We start from the raw sequence: 21,180 nt of genomic DNA, 5'->3' as shown, positions 1-21,180 counted from the left end.
TGCTGTGAACCAAAAGGCAATCATTACAAACAAAAAGAGAAATTATAATCTAATAAGAGGTATAAATTAATAATTGATGTGATGACTTGACAGTTAGGTAACAACAGGTAATGTTATTTAACTCTCTCACCTGAACCTAGCTGTCTCGTTTAAAAACATTTTTTATATCCATCTATGGAAAAACTGACATTTCCAATGAGTTTGTTCCAATTCACTGTCCATCAATGTACTGTAAATATACCATGGCCATATTACAATATGCATATTAGCCGTCAGCGATGATCTCTGAGCTAGCTAGCAAACTATGTCAGCTAACGTTCTTTGACAGTATTCATTCACACAATAGAACTATAACCTTTCTAAGTCACAGTAATAATGACCAAATTGAACCAACGTTCTCTTTCAGAACATTCGGCAATTTTATTTGCAAATGTTTCAACTTGTGTTTTAATATGCAGTGCACCAGGAAAATGTTACCTGCTTCTTCTCCTTTGGTTTTACTGTCGTGGCGGACTACCAACGTTAAAGGTGCATGCCACCACCTAATGTACCGGAGTGTGTAGCAAGCTTGCTCATTTAGATGACATGACTGAATGAAACAACTTCCCATGACAATGTTGAGGCGCAGCGGAAGGATAGATGGAGATATTTCCCCATCCCCTGTAATATAACTTTTGCTCCATTGCCGGACCAGTCAGAGAGACTGAGGAGAAATTACACAAAGTTGAAGTTATTTTAGAAACCTAAAAGATTCTGGGCCTTTGAGAAAACATTTGTGGCATTCAAGCCCCAGGTGTGAAAGGGGCTTATATGTAACAGTCCACAGACCCCTGGCAGTACCTTTGTTGGACCCCACTGGGATATGTGGACCCCCAGTTAAAATACCAGGAATTATAGAACCAAAAGGCTCCAAAAACAAAATTGCCCATTACTTCTTACCTCCCTACCCGTAGGTTTGCCGCAAAATGATGACCTATTTATGGTCATATACCTTGCTGTAGTGAGGAAGCAATCTGATTTGTTCAAGGTCACCTCTTTCTTTGTCCTCCCTCACAGTCTAGATGGTGAACTGTTGTTCTGAAACTGGTATAGAGCCAGCCATATAAATGAAATGAACTCTGCGTGTCCCTCTGAGTCAGTCTGCATTTAGCTGAACACCCTCTCTCCCTCATTAACTTTGAGAAGAGTGTGCAGCCTCATCAGAATGTGACAGCACTCGATAGAAGAAATGTCAGGTGTTGTCTGGTACATTTCCATCAGGGGACAGTCAGATGCAGGTGAGATTTAACACATCTGAGATGCATAAAGTGAAGAAGTACAGCTTATATTACATTTATCACAGCATTTACTCATTGAGTGATTCTAGAAGACATTTGAAATTTGATGTTCATTTTCCTCAGCAAAGGTTTGTAAAGTACTTGTCTTCTCTGCAAGAGGGCTGTCATTTTAAAGCAATTATTTATTAATATATATATATATATATATATATATATATATATATATATATATATATATATATAGTATATATAAAACATGATAAAAAATGCAATTTAAACTACTTTTACCTTGCCATATTGTCTTAAAATATGGCAATTATGGTGCAAAGTTGCTGAGTTGCAAAATGTGATTTGACCTTCAGAATGCGGTAGACTCTAAGCCAGTGAAATATTACAATCAATTGATATAAAGCAAATAATATATAAAGTACATTTTTGTAACATCCATTTAATGCTTTATTCATGTGCTTTAATAATGTGTTTAAATAATCATTTGGGGGATTGTTTTATTTTTTTCAGCAAATATTGATATGTGATTGTATACAATTAATTGTTCTTTAAATTAATACCACATAGCAATTGATGCCATATACTTGTTGTGAAGGTATTTTATTGGACACATGCTTTATTGGTCTATTTTGTACGATCTGTTTTGTCTTGTTTTATCAATCAAACCCGTAACAAGGTGCTTGAATGTCTGTAATGGACTATAATGATTTTATGTATTTTTTTCCTGACATGGAATGCTTCCTCTTGAATCTGTATCCACACCAGTGGTGTGTGAAACTCTTTTCCAACCCCAGTCTAAACCACTCCTCATTGTTCCCCAGTGCCTCTCCTCTTCTCTCCATTATTGATCTCTGTTGTCTGGTGCTGATGAGAATGGATCTGTTGTGTCCCGTGGGGTCTCGCGGTGTCATCTGACTCAGTGGGTTTTCTGTCACATTGGGCTTTTTTTCAGGGGTGGGGTTTACCGATCGATACAAGGGCTGGTGCACAGTCCACAGAGGGGTTGGTGTCCAAAAGTAGGTCTTTCAGATGACCTCTATGAGCAAAAACTGCTGTTTTGTTCAGGTTTTATTTACATTTACATTTATGCATTTGGCAGACGCTTTTATCCAAAGCAACTTACAGTGCACTTATTACAGTGACAATACCCCCAGAGCAACCTGGAGTTAAGTGTCTTGCTCAAGGACACAGTGGTGGTGGCTGTGGGGCTCAAACCAGCTATCTTCTGATTTCCAGTACAGTGCTTTAGCCCACTACGCCACTGCCACTCCATGTTTAGAAACCAGGTTTTATGGTTTCATGTATTAAAACCAAAACATTCTCCATAGTTTAACGCAGATGTCCCAAATTTGTTTTTATCAGATGATCGCATAATGCCAGATCTTCACACAATAACACTTAAATAGCTAAACATCTCAACTACACTATACAGAGGGGAAAGGTTAATTGGTTACTTTACCAGTTGTCCCACTTTACTGTATTTCCCCAAGAAGTTCATAACATAGTAATATGTACTATATGTAAAACCTAGAGCACAGATGTCACTACCTATTTGACTTTGAAGAGTTGATGTATAATCTCGAGTTTATGTGCACTAGAAGCACATTATCATATACAGAACTCTGCCTCACACTATTAAACTGTTGAAGAAAATGCAAGTTATAACCATGCAAACGAGTTATATGTGTGCAATGCACCCTTATACTTAATATTTCAAAAATATTCATAAATATTAATATTTTCAGTAAGAGTGATATATGTGCATGCATATATGGAGTAGTGTGGAAATTTATTTATTTAAGGGAAATCCTTAATAGAGTGTGGGTGGTTGGCACTGACTGCTTGTGCTATTGCTGTGCACAGTCGGACATGACTAGAGATGAAAGTACTTGGCAATGGATCATGTGAATGTATGAATTCTCATTGTGGGTAGATTTATTCATGCACAGAGTGAATAATCTATTAATGTTCACACAGTTTAACACAGCATTAAATGAGTGATGTTTGAATTTGCTTTTCTTTTCCTGTTTTGACCTTCTGAAATCGGTATTTTCCCATGCTGCAGCATGGGAATGGATTTTAGTTTTTAATGTGTTAGCAGTTTTACCATTATACTCAGTTCTATCATTATTATTATTTTTATTTTATTTTTTTTTTCACCAAGTTGGCCTATAAGAATAGATGATACAAGCATTTTCTTTTCGATCCATAACCAAGTAGGGTACAACGGGGCGAAAGTCCTCTAAAGATAAACAGCTCTTTTGATTTTAATTTCTCCTAAACACTAATAAGCAACAAACACTAAAAAAGCACTTTCCTAAAGTGACTATACACTGCAAAATTGTCCTCATCCACAAGGTCACTGCATGCAATGTCTAAAGTGTGATTTTGAGGTTATGTGATCTAACATTTAATAACTTTTGCAATGTTGCAAATATACATTCACTGAGAACTTTATTAAGAACATTACTGTCTCTAGGTTCGACTTGTTCTGAGCTACTATTCTACTCATTGTACAGAGTGGTTCCATAGCCTTTCTGTCAGCTCAAACCAGTCTGGCCATTCTCCTCTGACCTATCTTAACATAAATGCTTTTCCAACCGCTGAACTGACGCTCACTGGATGTTTTTTTTTTTTTTTGGCACAATTTTGAGTAAACTCTAGAGACTGTTGTGTGTGAAAATCACAGGAAATCAGCAGTTACAGAAACACTCAAACCAGCCCGTCTGGCACCAACAATCATGCCATGGTCAAAATCCCTGAGATCACATTTTTGCCCCATTCTAATGGTTGATGTGAACATTAACTGAGGCTTCTGATACTTATCTACATGATTTTATGCATTGAACTGCTACCACATGATTGGCTGATTAGATTATTGCGTGACTAAGTAGGTGAACAGGTGTACCTAATGAAGTGCTCAGTGAGTGTATGCTGACAAATTGTGCTTTATTGTCTCTTTATTGCTCTATTGTCCCTTTATTTACACTATATCACTATCAGCACCCCTGGGGCTTGGGGAAAAAGGTGCCTTGACACTTTTTGGGGGTATTGTTTTTTAAACTTGTAATTTTAGCCATTTACCAGTATATTTGAAAGCCACTATTTGTACAAATGTAATAACTTCTTTAATGATTTAATTACATTTAATATTTAACTGAAAAAGATTTTTCTGATTTTATAATTTATTGGCACCAATTATAGTTTTAAAACAAAATAAACATATTTCCTGTTAAATAACTCCAGAATGTGTTCAGATGAGTGAAAGTATAAATTTACTATTAACCCTTCAAGCTCTTATGTTTTTTTTTTTAAAGTATTCCTGTTTCAGTGGCATGCCAAAAATTAAAGGCTTATAACAGTACAAAAAAAAGAAAAAAAAACTAAAGAAGGTCAATTGTTTGATAACATTTTAAAGAAAAGATTAATCATTAAAACGAAAATGAAATAGATTTTGATAAATTGTTTCTTTTTCTGATTTGAATAGCTCTGAAACACTGTTTTATTCCCAATCAAGTTAACTGTAAAATTGTATTTATACGACAAAGCAATCAAAAGTTGTAGCATTACAAAATAATTTATCCTACAGTACAAGAATGTCTTCAAGTGTGCAACAGCCTCTCCAAACAAATAAAACATAATAACTAACTACTTTACATAAGAGCTACTTACACATGCAAATACAACAATGGCTAAAGGTACGCTCCCTCTCTAAAGTATGCAGGCATGAGTAACAAGATCGCATTCAGTTCCAGTCTGTTTCATGTATTTGGCGGCATGGCCTGGTGGTCATATTTAATTAGAGTGAACGATCCTCTCTGCCCATATTTGGAAAACACAGATTATAAGCAACAGCTGTTTACAAGTAACTTGTATGTCAAAGACATGCACTTGACTATTACTCACTATATTTTTGCCTGTGAGTAAAACAATTTCGCTGGTTGTATTCTACTCTTTGAGAGCTTTTCAATGACATATAACAAATGGCTATTTGATCAGTTTGATGTTTTATCGATTACAATAAAATGTACAATGCAAAATGATTCGTAAATTATAAAAACTAAACACTTCTGATTTGGTGCCTACATACATTGTAAATTACATCTTCTAAATGTAAATATTTTTGTTGGTCAAGACTGTAATTATTAATATTTTGATTTAATTGTATTTTTTTCTCTGCGGGCAGATCTGAGCTTAAAGGGTTAAGCAACTATTTATTAACTTTAATGTTGATGATCCACATACATTTTCATTCTAAATAGATAATAAAATCACTATTTAAAAAGTATGGATTGGTATTTTTATGTCAAACATCAGTATCAAAAGTATCAATAGTTCAAGATTGACCGATCTATCACTGCTAGTCTTCCCAAGGTCCACTTTTTGGATTCGAGAATTTAACTTTCCCTATGTTTTGCTGTTCTCAGGTGAATATGTGGACAGACAGCTGTGTCGAGACGCCATCCTCCCCATGCCTGTGCTGTGTGAGGTGCCCTGCCCAAAGGATTGTGTGCTCAGTCCCTGGACTAGCTGGTCTCTGTGCTCCAACACCTGCTCAGGGAAAAACACAGAGGGCAAGCAGACCAGAGCACGCTCCATTCTGGCCTATAACGCTGGAGAAGGTGTGAATCTATTCATTTACCAAACCACTTTCTCTCTCTTTCTCTCACATTAATCACATTTCCTGTCCTCTTCCATTTTGTCCTCCACCATGATGACTTCAATTTATTTTGTATTTTATGTACTCTGCATGTTTCAGCTACTGCAAAGATAGTTGCTTGGGTGACAATAATGCATGGTAAGGACTAGTAGAAAGATGTTATACTGTGGGCACAATACCATGCTTTTATTGATGCATTGTAGCTTGAATTGTGTGCTTTCAATATCTCAAAACAGTCTACTGCTATTTACATTATAGAGTAGCTCTCTCTGTGATTTACTTTTGAATTCTATATTGAATACAAAGCTAGACTATAAACAGCTTTTTTTAATATTATTTTGTCTTTTCCAAGGTCCGTCTATGGTTCCAAAGGTTCCTGCCCTCTTTGGTATAATAACTACCTTTTTTCCCTAAATAACCTGTAGTTATTTTTGTTATAGATATAGCTTTGTAGCCATGCAGATGTTTAAGTAGTAGATGTGAGCATATTATGAATAGCTAGATGCATTTACCTCCCTAGTGCTAGTTTAGCAATATTCCATGAGAGCAGACTCATAAAAGAAAAAGCCGCCGATCAGAATGCACTGTAATGAGGATCTCTGAGCGTTAAGTGATTCAAACCTCAGGATGATCTCAAGCTGTAAGAGTGTGTGTCTGATGTAAAATAGACTGATGGTTAAGTGAGTGCTCCTGGGCTAAAACCTCATCTTTCTCTCTACCACTTACCGGCCAGAAGTTCATTTCCACATATATGAGGCTTGAGGGAACAGGCACTTGCACTGCAGATGGGACTAAATCAGCTTGGTTTTCTTGAACGCCACATCAAACATGATTGCACTAGTATAGGCTCAATTTCACATCCGAAAGTTTACACTGATGCTTGTTTCATGCATCACATTAAATTAGTGTAATTTTGTACTTCTATCATCCAAACTAAAATTATAATATTATATTTTTGCTTTAATTGTTGGGTAAACAAATGAACACAATAACACAGAACTGGCATACATTTAGGCAACTGCAAACTATACATTACAGAAGGTAAATAACAAAGGTTTTACAGAAATGTTAATTTGTATTCTCTCGAATCAGGGTCCTTTTGTGCAAGTTTTCATATTTTGTATTGGGGCAAGTTGTCGTTTGTTTTATATGTTATAATTTTGTATAATTTATTAATTACTTTTTTTGTTGGTCAAAACATTGGCATTGTGACAAATTATTACTACAACTACTGTGTGACAACATGCCCCAATATACAGAAAAACAACATGTTAAATATGGCTGTCCTCAATAAAATTTAGAATGAAATTAATTAAATGTTATTCCGATTAATTAATAAAATTATTCACAATTAATCACATGTATCAATATTTGCTTAAATTGGCCACCAAATAAAGATAGTTAAATATAAAATTATCTAAATAATTATAAAAATAATATTTTTATGTTACACAATTCAAATACATTACATTATTATGGCAGAAGTGTAAAACATTGATTGGACAATGCAAAAAGTTGCTTTAAAAGTCAATATATTGTTTAGTTTCTTTTAACACATTACATATATATATATATATATATATATATATATATATATATATATTTGCAGTGAATTAAAACCCTTTTAAAACACAATATGCAATGCATTAAATCAGCCTTGATGTTAAATTATCTGCAATTTATTTCTTAAGCAATAACAATATACTTTTAATAGCTTTTTGTTGCCAACACTTTAAAGGTATTTGCCTGTACAGAAGTTGACTTTAAAAAATAAACCTACCCTGGAGTAAGTGTGACAACTAGCCCCAGTCTCCCCTAGTAGACTCAGCAAGAGTCTACTAGGGGAGTCTAATCAAAGGTAGTGTGTACTCTATTGCATAATGTTGCTTTCTATCTAATTTGTTTTAGCATGAATGTGTGGCCACATATGACCAATGATGAGTTACGCCCTGTGGCGAATTGTGTTACGTTCTGCGGTTCTCGGATTATTAACCATCAAAAGATTGCGGAGACGTTGCAGCAAATTGATGACAAGTGTCTGAGAAAGCAGGTGTGTACTGATGGTAGCATGAAGTTCAGTAGATACAGCTCTGCTTGCCATCTGCAAGGAGATGGAGAGAGTGCCATTAGAATGGAGCATTGGTCATTGTGCTTGTCTATGTTGTGCATGAAATATGAATTGGAAGAGCTAACCCCTTCATCTGCTCAGAGTGGGACCTAGCTGCCTCATTAAAACCAGAAATTTGCATTCCCACTCCAGTTGCCTGATTTTAGTTTGCTAAATTTTCTATGGTCAGTACCGCCAAGAGCAGGCTCCCTGATTTAACACACCACATTCAACTGATTGGCTTATTAGTATAGGGTCAAAAACCTCAACTAGGTGTAAAATTAAGTGGAGATGTGATCATTTCAAATCGAAATTGAAGTTGTGTGGTTTTAATCCCTGTTTGTTGAAGTCTTAGGTAACACACACACTTTTTAAGTGGAGAAATTTACAATTCCGGAACCTACATTTTCTTGAGGATTTCATGCAGACAACACGTGTCCTACACCAAGAGAAGATTAGTGCAAAACGAACTGTGGATGGTTGGAGCCGTAATACACTGCATGAAAAGTGGGATTTTCGTCCCCGTAAACGGCCGGAAATCTCCATAATTTTCGTCAGTTAACGACAATTTACAGCATGTGAACGTCGCGTTCGTCTGTGCCACATATTGACGGAAACGAACCATGACGTATGTGGAGAGCTCGCGGGAGGTGCGAATGGCTCTAATTAGCATATGAATAGCAGCGCCGCGCGCCTTGCCAGAGAATGGCTTGAAATTCCTCACTCAGTATTGGTTGAACCACTACATTTAAACAAGAAATCACTCGTGATTGGTTAGTAGCTCTGTTACTATTGGTCACCCTGCCTCATAAATTTAAACCCCAAAATTATAATAATTATATATGTAAATTATTTATATACAAATATATATATTATAAATTTATATTTAATTATAATTATTTATATATAAATAAATTCATATCATATGCTATTATGTTGTATATTCATATTGTTATACTATGGACAACATTATTACCATCAAGGACATGAATGAATTTGAGGAAAATAAATTGCCAGGGACATGCTGTTTATTCAAAGAATAAAGAGCTTTATTTGCACAAACACACAAACTATACAAACATATGAGATCTGCACACACAACAAATTGGAAGCTCACGAGAAGCCCAAAATCCTACAGCACCATGAAGTGTCTGTTTTCAGCTTCGGAGCTGTAGGTAATTCTGTCCGAATTTGGTCCATTTTGCAGACGTCTGTGGTGCGTTGCCCTGTTTTTTGGCATCGCCTCTAATCTAGACTGCAGTGTGGCACAGAGTTCTGTGAGCTCCTGGCTGCGAAAAGACGGAGGTCGCACAATCCATCCAGACACCCCGCCAACGATGCAGTCTTCCTCATCCGACATTAGGTCTATGGTAGCGCACTTCCAAAGGCCCACCTCATCCTCAGCCAGCACACTCTGTCTCGCTTCTAGCAGCTGTGAAAACAACCAATAAAGACAATCAGTACTGCGCGATGCACTGCGTATGGCCACAACACATCTATTAATGCACTTGCAAAATAGTCACATTGACCAAAAACATATCTAATCAAATAAATCTTACCCTCTTCTCGCTCGACTCCGAGCTGAACTCTTCACAGCTTCCGCCTGCGATGCAAGATCTGGTTGTTTGTACCTGAAGCTCCTGCGCACGGTCTCATAATATGTTTTACAGGCAGCTGGAAAACGATTAAATGAGAGTGAAATGAATAAAAAAAAAACAATGCAAGTCACAGTAAAATTAAACAATAAAGGAGACAATATTAAGTTACTTACACACAATGTCGTCATTATCAGCATCATGTAAATCTGGACTTGCAGACATAGCTCCGAGCAAATATGAGGTCACGGCCTCGTTATGAGGCGAGGTTAGTCTGAGAAAAAATGTACGGTTAAGATCGGTATTAACGGATCTATTTCCTTTGTGACGTCAGAGTGACGTCTTTTCCATGTCATTTTTGGACGTCCAAATTCAGTCCATTGATGGGGTTGTTTTGTAACGGCAGGCGACGTCTTTTTTCGACGTCTACCGGACGTCTAATGTTGACGTCGGTGGGACCTCCGTGTAAGGGCTATTTATAGTCCAAAAGTGGTCGTTTGTGGACATCTTTTCAACGTCAAATTTAGACTTATTTTACATGTAATTTCTATACAACTTCTATAACTATAGTCCTATGTTTCAAGAGGGTGGAGGACATGTTTTCTGTACCATGTATTAATTTTCCTGCAGCTTGGTTTGGCTAAAACGCTAGTTTCAACAGGAAATGCATTACACCTTATCACCTGCTGCTAAGACAATCAAAAGGAGTTTTTGGAAAATGATCTAGAACTGTATGCCACCTTCTGAAATGGGACTAGATCATATTGCAAAAACTCCATTTGATTGTATCAGCAGCAGGTGATAACTGGAGACATGCAAAGGTGTAATGCATTTCCAGTTCAAAATTAGCTGCTGAGCTAAACAAAGCTACAGGAAAATTAACTGGCACAGAAAACATGTCCTCCACCCTCTAGACACATGAGACTACATACATACACTAGTTATACACATACAAATAAAATAAAAAAATCACAAAGAGGAATCTAACAGTGTGCGAGTGCACTGTATTAATTTATTCTAGTCTATCCATTACTTCCAGACTTGTAAAACCTACCAGGGTATCAAAGGCCTGTGCATCAGAGAGGTGTTGCTCCTGCAACTCAAAGTCCTCCATGGTGTCAATCCTCTCTATATGGACAGCTGAAGAGGCAGGCTGTGTTTCCTTCAGGCGATGGCGGATGTCGACCAGTAGGCTTAGGACCTTTTTCTGGAACACTGAACACACATTTGTTGATGATTACAATGCTCCAATTAGAATACCAAGGTTAGCTTTCTCACAATTGTTTTTGTAATCAGCTTCAGTGTTTGTTATAAGTACAGATCTGTTGGAGAAAGAAACAAAAGTCCAAAGAAATGTAATCATCTGACATGATAGAAACCAAGCCACGCCTATAATTGAAAAGCAGTTTCTGTGGACAGAGAGAACAGTGCAGGAAGAGAGAAGGTGGTACTATTAAAAGTGTCTTCTCCACTGCCAATAGATAAATACTTACCACCCCAAGGCAATGGGAAGGTCCATCTCCCAATCACTGCATCTGCACCAGAAAAAAAATCTGTTTTAGAAGTTATCAAATGATGAAACTTAACAGTTTATTAGAAGAGAAATAATACATCTGAAATCTATAAAACTTGCTGAACTGTAAATTAAATTACTTGATTTCTTGTTCAAAGCAATGTGTGCCCAGTAACAGGCAGCCAGGGTGATAGGATCACCACCTGAATAGAATAATAATCCATGTACCTTGTTTAGGTGGTTTATCTCCTAACAGGGAAGGACACCTCACTCCTTAGAGACAAAAAAACTGGGTTAAACACCTTAAAGTTTTCAATCTCCATCACACAACAGTTAAATGATTAATTCACTTTCAAAAAAAAAAAAAATCATGATAATTTACAATTTAAAATGACAGATCGTTTTGTTGGATAACACCCTTATTTCTCGACTTGGATCGTGTAGACTTTGAATCTGCATTGAGACTGACATTTGAACCTTCTTTGAACATTTGAATAGTTGGTTGCCATATGGAGAAAAATCCTGGAATATTTTCCTCAAAAATCTCGAGGCCTACTTTCTTTTCGACTGAAGAAAGAAAGACATGGGCATCTTGGATGACATGGGGGTGAGTAAATAACCAGGACATTTTTTATTTGAAAGTGAACTAACGTTAATCCTTTAAGAGTTGCAGTGTTACAAACTAATATATCCTAGAGCATACAAGCACATTACTCGCTTTGAGTTTGTAGGACCCTGATTTACATTTTTACATGTTTTATATGTCTCCGTATACGGACGCTAGCTAGTTAGCAACGATCTAGTCAGTCAGAACTCCATGCCATGCTGCTAGCTGTATACGTGCAGTTTAGAGTCCCAAACTGTTCAAATCGACATGTTCTGTCGTGGACAGCAAAAATAACAGAAACTGAACATGAACCAAGAGCAGCAAGCAAAACAAAGAATACTGCCGTTAAGGCTAACGCCCTTGACCTTTCGCGGCTGTAACCTAACCATAGCAGGTTTGTGAAATTTAAGACAATAACGCTAAACTACCTAACACTATACGTACACATGGACATAGAATTCACTAGGCTGACCGAACTTACCTTCAATTTAGAATGAGGAAACGATGGGTTCACCAGCGGTGCAGGCTGAAAAGCTGTGCGGCCATTTTTCAATGCTTTGTAAAAAGACGTGCCAAATGCCTGGCGTGTCGCCTCGGCCAATCAGATTTGCATTTACTGGTTGGGTTATGATGATGTGCTGCCTCGGCCAATCGGAGTGACGTTGACTGGTTTTTGACAAATCCAAAGCCCTTGATAGAGCTTTTTTTTTTTTTTTATAATTTTTTTATTATTGAACACCAAGAACAGAACAGAATATATCTACAATGGCATTGGTAAATACAGGTAAATGAGTATTAAGCAAGACACGTATCAGTTAAATTAAATAAAAAAAACTTAAAAAAAAAAAAAAACTACAAAGGGGGTCTCTTTATTCCTCTTTTAAGATATCAAGGTCTCTTATTCCAGCCAATTTCTGGGCCTTTTTACTTTTCATACATTCCAACGCTGGAAAGAAATTAATAAATAAAAAAACATGAACTACTACACATAATAAATCGTGTTTGTTTTTAAATAATATCTGAAGTGTTTATATCTGTATTCATATGTATTAATCATGTTGATAACAATGTTGATATTTGTAAAAAAAAATAAATAAATAAATAAATAAATATATATATATATATATATATATATATATATATATATATATATATATATATATATATATATATATATATATATATTACATATTAATCATGTAAATTTACTGCACCTGTCATAGACGTCCAAATGACGTCCAAAAACACTTACCCACTTCAGGTCAAATGTTGAACGTCAAGATGACGTCCAAGTTGGGTCATGGTTGGACGTCCAAATAGTGGACCTAGTTTTGACGTCGAATAGAGGTCTTTGCGTGGCAGTGATTTAATGACCAGTAACAAATGGAAAGTGAAAAGTCATAATTTACTCACCCTCAAGTTGTTCCAAACCTGTATACATTTTTTGTTCTGCTGTACACAAAGGAAGATATTTAATATATGTTTGGACAGATATTTTTATGGAAAGCCAATAGAAGTTTGGAGCTTGCAGGGAACAGACACGTCATACCCAGCATCATTTCTGCCCGTTGAGCGCATTGCTGGGAGATGTGTGGTTAACACATCCACTCTGCATTTAAGCAAGACCAAAGAAAAGGTCACTGTAGTCATGCCATTATGCACAGTGGTTGAGCTGTAGGAGACTGTGATGTTGTTTGCATGGAATGCACATTTTACCTTTGTGGCAAAGCCTGAATAAAATTAATTGTTGAAATAAATTGTTTTGTGTATCTTTTTTACACAATATTGGCCATTGCTAATGACATGCAGTAATTAATCTAGCATACTTTCATTAAATATATACATTTAAAATGTAGGCAAGGCAAGTTAATTTATATAGCACATTTCATACACAATGGTAATTCAAAGTGCTTTACATAGAAGAAATTAAAATAATCAAAAAAATCAGAATAATTAAAACAATTTAGAATAATAAAATAAAATACAGTAAATAATTAAAACAGTTTAGAATAAAATAAAATAAAATACAGTAACAGTCGGACGAACAGTGGCACAGTGCTCATTCAGTAAATGCATAGCTAAACAGATGTGTTTTGAGTCTGGATTTGAATGTGACTGTAGGAGCACATCTGATCTCTTCTGGAAGCTGGTTCCAGCTGCGGCTGGCATAGTAGCTAAAAGCAGACTCTCCTTGCTTAGAGTGAACCCTTGGTATTTCTAGCTGATGTGATCCAAATGATCTAAGTGATCTGTTTGGTTTATATTCAGTGAGAATATCTGCAATATATTGAGGTCCTATAGCCCATTGAATGATTTATATACCAGTAATAATACTTTAAAATCAATCCTAAATGTAATAGTCTATAATTACGCTATACTGAGCCTGATCTATTTCTACCAGAGATTTTCTTAGAATTAAGTTATACCTTTTAGAAAAATGTCACCTGGGGTAAAACTCCTCCTGCTACCCTCATTTGCATTTGTATAGCTCACAGCATTTTCATTTACATGTTGAAGCCTCCCCTAGAATTAGGAGGAGGGGGGTCATGGGGGGACAACTGCCAAGCAAGGCCCACGTCAATTTCCGACATTCACGGCAGTTTTGGGTGTTGCCTGCAAATTGCCGTGTGCAGTCGTAAACCTGAACTTCCACGACAATCTACAGTGACGCTTACTGACGAAAATCCCACTTTTCATGCAGTGATATGACCTGCAGCTCTTAATGGGGCAGAGTTGGGCCAAGAACATGCAATTAATCTGAGCTGTGTGCAGACTCACTTTTGTAATTGTACAAAGGATTAGTCTTCATCTGAGCCACAGGTCAATAAATAACCAGGGGGAGTGTTAATCCCCATTTGAAACAACGTTATTCTGGTGCAGCTTTTTGAAGCTGTGCTAATGCACTGCTCTGCAAGCCCTGAAATAGTATGAAAAGCTTTGAAAGTTAAATAACCTCCCTTTTGTAACTGTGAAGTGTTTTTTTTTATTCTCTTTCGTGGCCATTATGGTTGCCCTGCCTAACAGCTTGCAGCAAGTGTTTTCTAATGATTTTCACATGTCTAATGAAGTGTGTAATAATAGTCGATAACCTTTTTAATAAATGAGGTACTGAATGACTTTGTGCTGCATTGCTACAAAGCATTAGTCAAATATTCATTATTTTAGGTGCTCTTGAACAAGGAGCACTGCTTAATACATCATTTTTACTCATTCACTGGTGTACCATTTTTTCATTGATTGGTGTCCTGTTGTCAATGCACACTACTGAGATAATGGCTGGACGGTCTGTAGAGATTTTGTTGCTTTGCCTCACTGTGGTTTCTAATGAAAACCAAGTGATAAATGTGGTTGCCTGTAGCATCACAGCCCTCATTTTATCATTCATGGTCACAGTAACCTCATACATTTGACACTACTTATATTTCAACATGAGGACATCTCAGGGGGGTTAATGGTTTAAATGGAATATATGAACAAGTAAATAAATAGCCACAATATCACAGTCTTTCTGTACTTAAGTAAAAAATATATTAATAATAATATTAATAATAACATTCTCAATGAGAGCATATATGTGTATATATCTATCTATATATGAAAAAGCAATATGTACATTCCACAAAAGCAAGAGGTAACAATAACAGGTCTTGGTAAAGAATGATATCTACATATGTGGAGGAATGTTCCTGATTATGACCCTGATGTTGATATTATTACCCAAACTTTTCTGAGCAAAGTTGGGAAAATAGCATTCCTCCAAACTGCAGGACCTATAAGATCATATGCTGTCTCAGTAGAATGAGTCATACAGTATGTATCAAGTCATACATCTCAAATTATGTTTGTGTTCTAGAAAGCAACTTCAAACTAGCTTTGCTTTGCATTGCATGAATAGGGCCAATTTGTACCATTTTCTGTCATATCTGGGTAGGGTTTATATTGGGATTAAAACTAGGCAAAATACCGGGACAGGTTCTGATGCATTACAGACTGGACTATTTTTTATTTCGGGAAATGAAGGTTTCGGAGCGCTGTGGAGAGGTGCCATTCTGGACTGGTCTGCCCAAATTTAACCCCTATATCTGAGTTGTCTTGAAAGTTTTCATTCGCTATTTGTTTTTGTACAATTCCACAAGTAGATTAAGGTAGGAATTTGAAATTAACACTAGAGTTTAGTTTAGTTTAGTTTAGTTTATGATAGGATAGTTTAGGATAGTTTTGTTTGGGATAGTTCATGATAGGATAGGAAATGATAGGATAGTGTTTAGTTTAGTTTGGAGTATGATAGTTTATGATAGTTTTGTTTGGGATAGTTCATGATAGGATAGGATAGTGTTTAGTTTAGATTATGATAGTTTAGGATAGTTTAGTTTGGGATAGTTCTTGATAGGATAGGATAGGATAGGATAGGATAGGATAGGATAGGATAGGATAGGATAGGATAGGATAGGATAGTGTTTAGTTTAGTTTAGTTTAGAATAGTTTAGGTTAGGATAGTTTAGTTTGGGATAGTTCTTGATAGAATAGGATAGGATAGGATAGGAAAAGGTAGGATAGGAAAGAGTAGGATAGTGTTTAGTTTAGTTTATGATAGTTTAGGATAGTTTAGGATAGTTCATGATAGGATAGGATAGTTCTTGATAGGATTGTGTTTAGTTTAGTTTATGATAGTTTAGTTTAGGATAGTTCGTGATAGGATAGGGTAGGATAGGAAAGGGTAGGACAGTGTTTAGTTTAGTTTATGATAGTTTAGTTTAGGATAGTTCATGATAGGATAGGGTAGGATAGAAAAGGGTAGGATAGTGTTTAGTTTAGTTTTTGATAGTTTAGGATAGTATAGTTTGGGATAGGTCTTGATAGGATATGATAGGATGTTTAGTTTAGTTTCGTTTAGTACAAACTCTGACTCGCATATAATATATACTATATTTGTGTTTGGGATTTGCTGTAGTATAGACCATAAATGATTTAGAGGATGGTCAAATACCAGGTCAACAGCTGATGTTTCACAATGGTTTAAGTTTGGGTTTATAAATTACCCATTATTCTAACACCTTCATGATCCTTTTTTCTCCTAGGTGGGGGTCAGTGCCCAAACAGCAGTGCCTTGCAGGAGGTGCGTAACTGTAATGATCATCCCTGCACTGTGTACCACTGGCAGACGGGATCCTGGGGTCAGTGCATAGAGGACACCTCCATTCCTTCTGCCAACAGCTCGCTCAGCCGCAGCGGAGCAGGAGTCAGCACTAATGAGGCATTCTGCTCGGTGGGGATGCAGACACGCAAAGTCATCTGTGTCCGGGTCAATGTGGGCCAGGTTCCACCTAAAAAGTAAGTTTCTATAAATGTGTTTCTTTCTTTGAATCTCTGGGGCGAATTCACTTAACAGTTGCACAACATTTTTGTGAGGTAATTCAACACAAGAATGTAAATAAAATAAATGTTATTTAAAACAATGTTATATTTATTTGCATGTGTGTGTGTTGTGTGTCAACATACTACAGGTGAAACGCGAAAAATTAGAATATCGTGCAAAAGTTCATTAATTTCAGTAATTCAACTTAAAAGGTGAAACTAATATATTATATAGACTCATTACAAGCAAAGTAAGATATTTCAAGCCTTTATTTGATATAATTTTGATGATTATGGCTTACAGCTTATGAAAACCCCAAATTCAGAATCTCAGAAAATTAGAATATTGTGAAAAGGTTCAGTATTGTAGGCTCAAAGTGTCACACTCTAATCAGCTAAACACCTGCAAAGGGTTCCTGAGCCTTTAAATGGTCTCTCAGTCTGGTTCAGTTGAATTCACAATCATGGGGAAGACTGCTGACCTGACAGTTGTGCAGAAAACCATCATTGACACCCTCCACAAGGAGGGAAAGCCTCAAAAGGTAATTGCAAAAGAAGTTGGATGTTCTCAAAGTGCCGTATCAAAGCACATTAATAGAAAGTTAAGTGGAAGGGAAAAGTGTGGAAGAAAAAGGTGCACAAGCAGCAGGGATGACCGTAGCCTGGAGAGGATTGTCAGGAAAAGGCCATTCAAATGTGTGGGGAGCTTCACAAGGAGTGGACTGAGGCTGGAGTTACTGCATCAAGAGCCACCACACACAGACGGGTCCTGAACATGGGCTTCAAATGTCAAACGTCTTACCTGGGCTAAAGAAAAAAAGAACTGGTCTGTTGCTCAGTGGTCCAAAGTCCTCTTTTCTGATGAGAGCAAATTTTGCATCTCATTTGGAAACCAAGGTCCCAGAGTCTGGAGGAAGAATGGAGAGGCACACAATCCAAGATGCTTGAAGTCCAGTGTGAAGTTTCCACAGTCTGTGTTGGTTTGGGGAGCCATGTCATCAGCTGGTGTTGGTCCTCTGTGCTTTATTAAGTCCAGAGTCAACGCAGCCGTCTATCGGGACATTTTAGAGCACTTCATGCTTCCTTCAGCAGACAAGCTTTATGGAGATGCTGACTTCATTTTCCAGCAGGACTTGGCACCTGCCCACACTGCCAAAAGTCCCAGGTGAAAAAGACGTACAATTAAGTGTATTAAAAATGCATTACATTATATTTGTATTGTACTAAAAACATATTTAAGTACATTTTTAATACACTTAATTGTACGTCTTTTTCACCTGGGGTACCAAAACCTGGTTCAATGACCATGGAATTACTGTGCTTGATTGGCCAGCAAACTCGCCTGACCTGAACCCCATAGAGAATCTATGGAGCATTGCCAAGAGAAAGATGAGAGACATGAGACCAAACAATGCAGAAGAGCTGAAGGCCGCTATTGAAGCATCTTGGTCTTCCATAACACCTCAGCAGTGCCACAGGCTGATAGCATCCATGCCACGCCGCATTGAGGCAGTAATTAATGCAAAAGGGGCCCAAACCAAGTACTGAGTACATATGCATGATTATACTTTTCAGAGGGCCGACATTTCTGTATTTAAAATCCTTTTTTTTATTATTGATTTCATGTAATATTCAAATTTTCTGAGATTCTGAATTTGGGGTTTTCATAAGCTGTAAGCCATAATCATCAAAATTATATCAAATAAAGGCTTGAAATATCTTTGCTTGTAATGAGTCTATATAATATATTAGTTTCACCTTTTAAGTTGAATTACTGAAATTAATGAACTTTTGCACGATATTCTAATTTTTCGAGTTTCACCTGTATACTGAGCTGCTTCCTAAAAGAAGATATTTTATTACTGTCTAACAGTATTATTTATTTCAATATGTTTTCATCTTCACATGATGCTATAAAGAGCTCACTAACTGGTTTTTATTTTTCCTAACCATTAAGCGTGGTTTAAGGTATAATTAGATCCTCATGCATATTTTACTAATTACCGCTGTTCATTGTCTGATCTAACAATGCATCTACGTGTCCTTGCATTGTCCTTAAGCAGGTCACAGACAGGACAGAAACTTTTATCACCCTTTTTTGGAATGGATATTGAAGCAAATTATGTATTCTGTTTATAAAGCTCCATCCCTCTGTCCGCTGCTTGATCTTTATTGACAGATTGAGACTATAAGTAGATGAGCTCTCTGCTGGTAGTTTTAAGTATCTAGGTCTGGTCTCCCCCTCAAGGCGTCTACTGGGAAAATAAATTATCTGTTTATTTATTCAGCTTAATAGCTGTATTATTCTGTCAGTGGCTGTGGAAACAGGGTGTCTAGCTCAGGGACCCCATGCTGGTAATGTAAATGAGCCACTGCTTTCTTCCCAGGGTTATTCATGGGCTTTGCCCGCTGATCAGCACATTCACATACTGACACAGATTCACACATGCAAGCTGCATGCTGATAATTATATGGGGCTAGGATTGTGTGTGAAAGGAACAGGAAAATTGAAATGACACAGGGATAAGAACAGAAAGGAAAAGGAAGTGTCACATATTCAAAGGCATAATTATAACAAAAACACAATCTCACATATTTGCATTATGCTGATTTCATATAGGTACAGTACACATCTTAAAAAATTAAAAAGTCAGTGCTTTATTGTCAAAGGTACAGTGTACAAAGTACAATAGAATTGTTACCTGGATGATTCTTCGCAATACCTATGGGCCATTTGGAATTGATTCATTCTAGCTCTAAAAAAAAAAAACTATGCATATAGCAGAATGACTTGTGATGTGTTTTTTAAAAGTTAACTTCATTTTTATCTGACATGGCATCGAAAACTCGAAAGACTCTTGTGCACAATGGTCAAAAACATTTTCTGGTGCATGTTTACATTAAAAAACTATGTGTAAATTGCTTTGCACAATGCTAGACATGTCTATTTCACAAAAGTATTCCATGCAAACTACTCATGCACCTGGACATGTACTCACTGAGCACTTTATTAGGAACACCATGGTCCTCATAAAGTGCCCGAGGTGGTCTTCTGCTGTTGTAGCCCATCTGGCGCAAGGTTCGAATTGTTGTGCATTCTGAAATGCTATTCTGCTCACTACCCACACAAAGTGTTTATCTGTGTTACTGTAGCCTTTCTGTCGGCTCGAACCAGCCTGGATGTTTTTTGTTTTTCGCACCATTCGGAGTAAACTCTAGAGACTGTTGTGTATGAAAATCCCAGGAGATCAACAGTTACAGAAATACTTAGACCAGCATGTCTAGCACCAACTATCATGCCACGGTCTAAATCACTGAGATCAAATTTTTTCCCCCATTCTGATGGTTGATTTGAACATTCACTGAAGCTCCTGACCCTATCTGCATTATTTTATGCATTACACTGCAGCCACACAATTGGATGATTAGATAATCACATGAATATGTAGGTGTACAGATGTTTCTAATAACGTGCTCAGTGAGTGTGTATTCACAAAGATGGCATGCCATGGTCATTGATTTCATTGTCCTAGGTAGCGTGAATCTATCCTGTTTTAATGTGTTTATATAGGTGTCCAGAGAGCCTGCGTCCAGAGACAGTGAGACCATGTCTTCTGCCCTGTAAGAGAGACTGTATCGTCACTCCGTACAGTGATTGGACACCTTGCCTCTCCTCATGCCAGACAGGTGCTGTTCTGCAGTTTTAACACACAAAAATAGGGCCAGACAAATTACCATCTATTTAAGGTATTTTATTTAGCTTTCGCTTGAACTGAAGATGAATGGGGAAAAATATTATTCAAAGGAATGTTTATAGCTCTGTGTGCTGAATTTATCTTTTATCTACATCAATAAATGATTTTTGGTTAAAAAAAGTCCATAAATAAATAATTGTGTGTCACTTTCTCAGCATTCTATTAGAAGTGTTAAAAAACAGAATCTTTGTTCCCATAATGGTTTTCTAACAACACTAAAAAGAGGTATTGTTGCCTGGCAACCCTGTCTATAGGAACCAAAAATTATAATACGCAGCCAATATCTGAGCATTTTGCTATAT

General features: G+C 36.7%; 1 protein-coding gene and 1 long non-coding RNA gene across 2 annotated transcripts in view; one reads left to right on the top strand and one right to left on the bottom strand.

Moving 5' to 3' along the window:
- The window catches only part of LOC127620401 (thrombospondin type-1 domain-containing protein 7A), a 166,874-nt gene that overhangs the window by 108,682 nt on the left and 37,012 nt on the right, over positions 1–21,180 (top strand). The window contains exons 7-9 of the mRNA XM_052093629.1: positions 5,714–5,908; positions 16,847–17,099; positions 20,695–20,810. Coding sequence (XP_051949589.1) covers positions 5,714–5,908; positions 16,847–17,099; positions 20,695–20,810 — 564 coding nt within the window. The remainder of the gene's footprint in view (positions 1–5,713; positions 5,909–16,846; positions 17,100–20,694; positions 20,811–21,180) is intronic.
- On the bottom strand, positions 9,106–12,345 carry LOC127620402 (uncharacterized). The gene is made up of 7 exons (XR_007967701.1): positions 12,250–12,345; positions 11,390–11,434; positions 11,142–11,183; positions 10,703–10,863; positions 9,825–9,922; positions 9,613–9,727; positions 9,106–9,485 (listed from the first exon to the last, which is right to left on the bottom strand). It is a non-coding gene; the product is annotated as an uncharacterized LOC127620402 (long non-coding RNA).

This window comes from Xyrauchen texanus, chromosome 26, assembly GCF_025860055.1.
Source record: "Xyrauchen texanus isolate HMW12.3.18 chromosome 26, RBS_HiC_50CHRs, whole genome shotgun sequence".
NCBI classification, from domain to species: domain Eukaryota; kingdom Metazoa; phylum Chordata; class Actinopteri; order Cypriniformes; family Catostomidae; genus Xyrauchen; species Xyrauchen texanus.
This window is presented reverse-complemented; position numbering and strand designations above follow the sequence as displayed.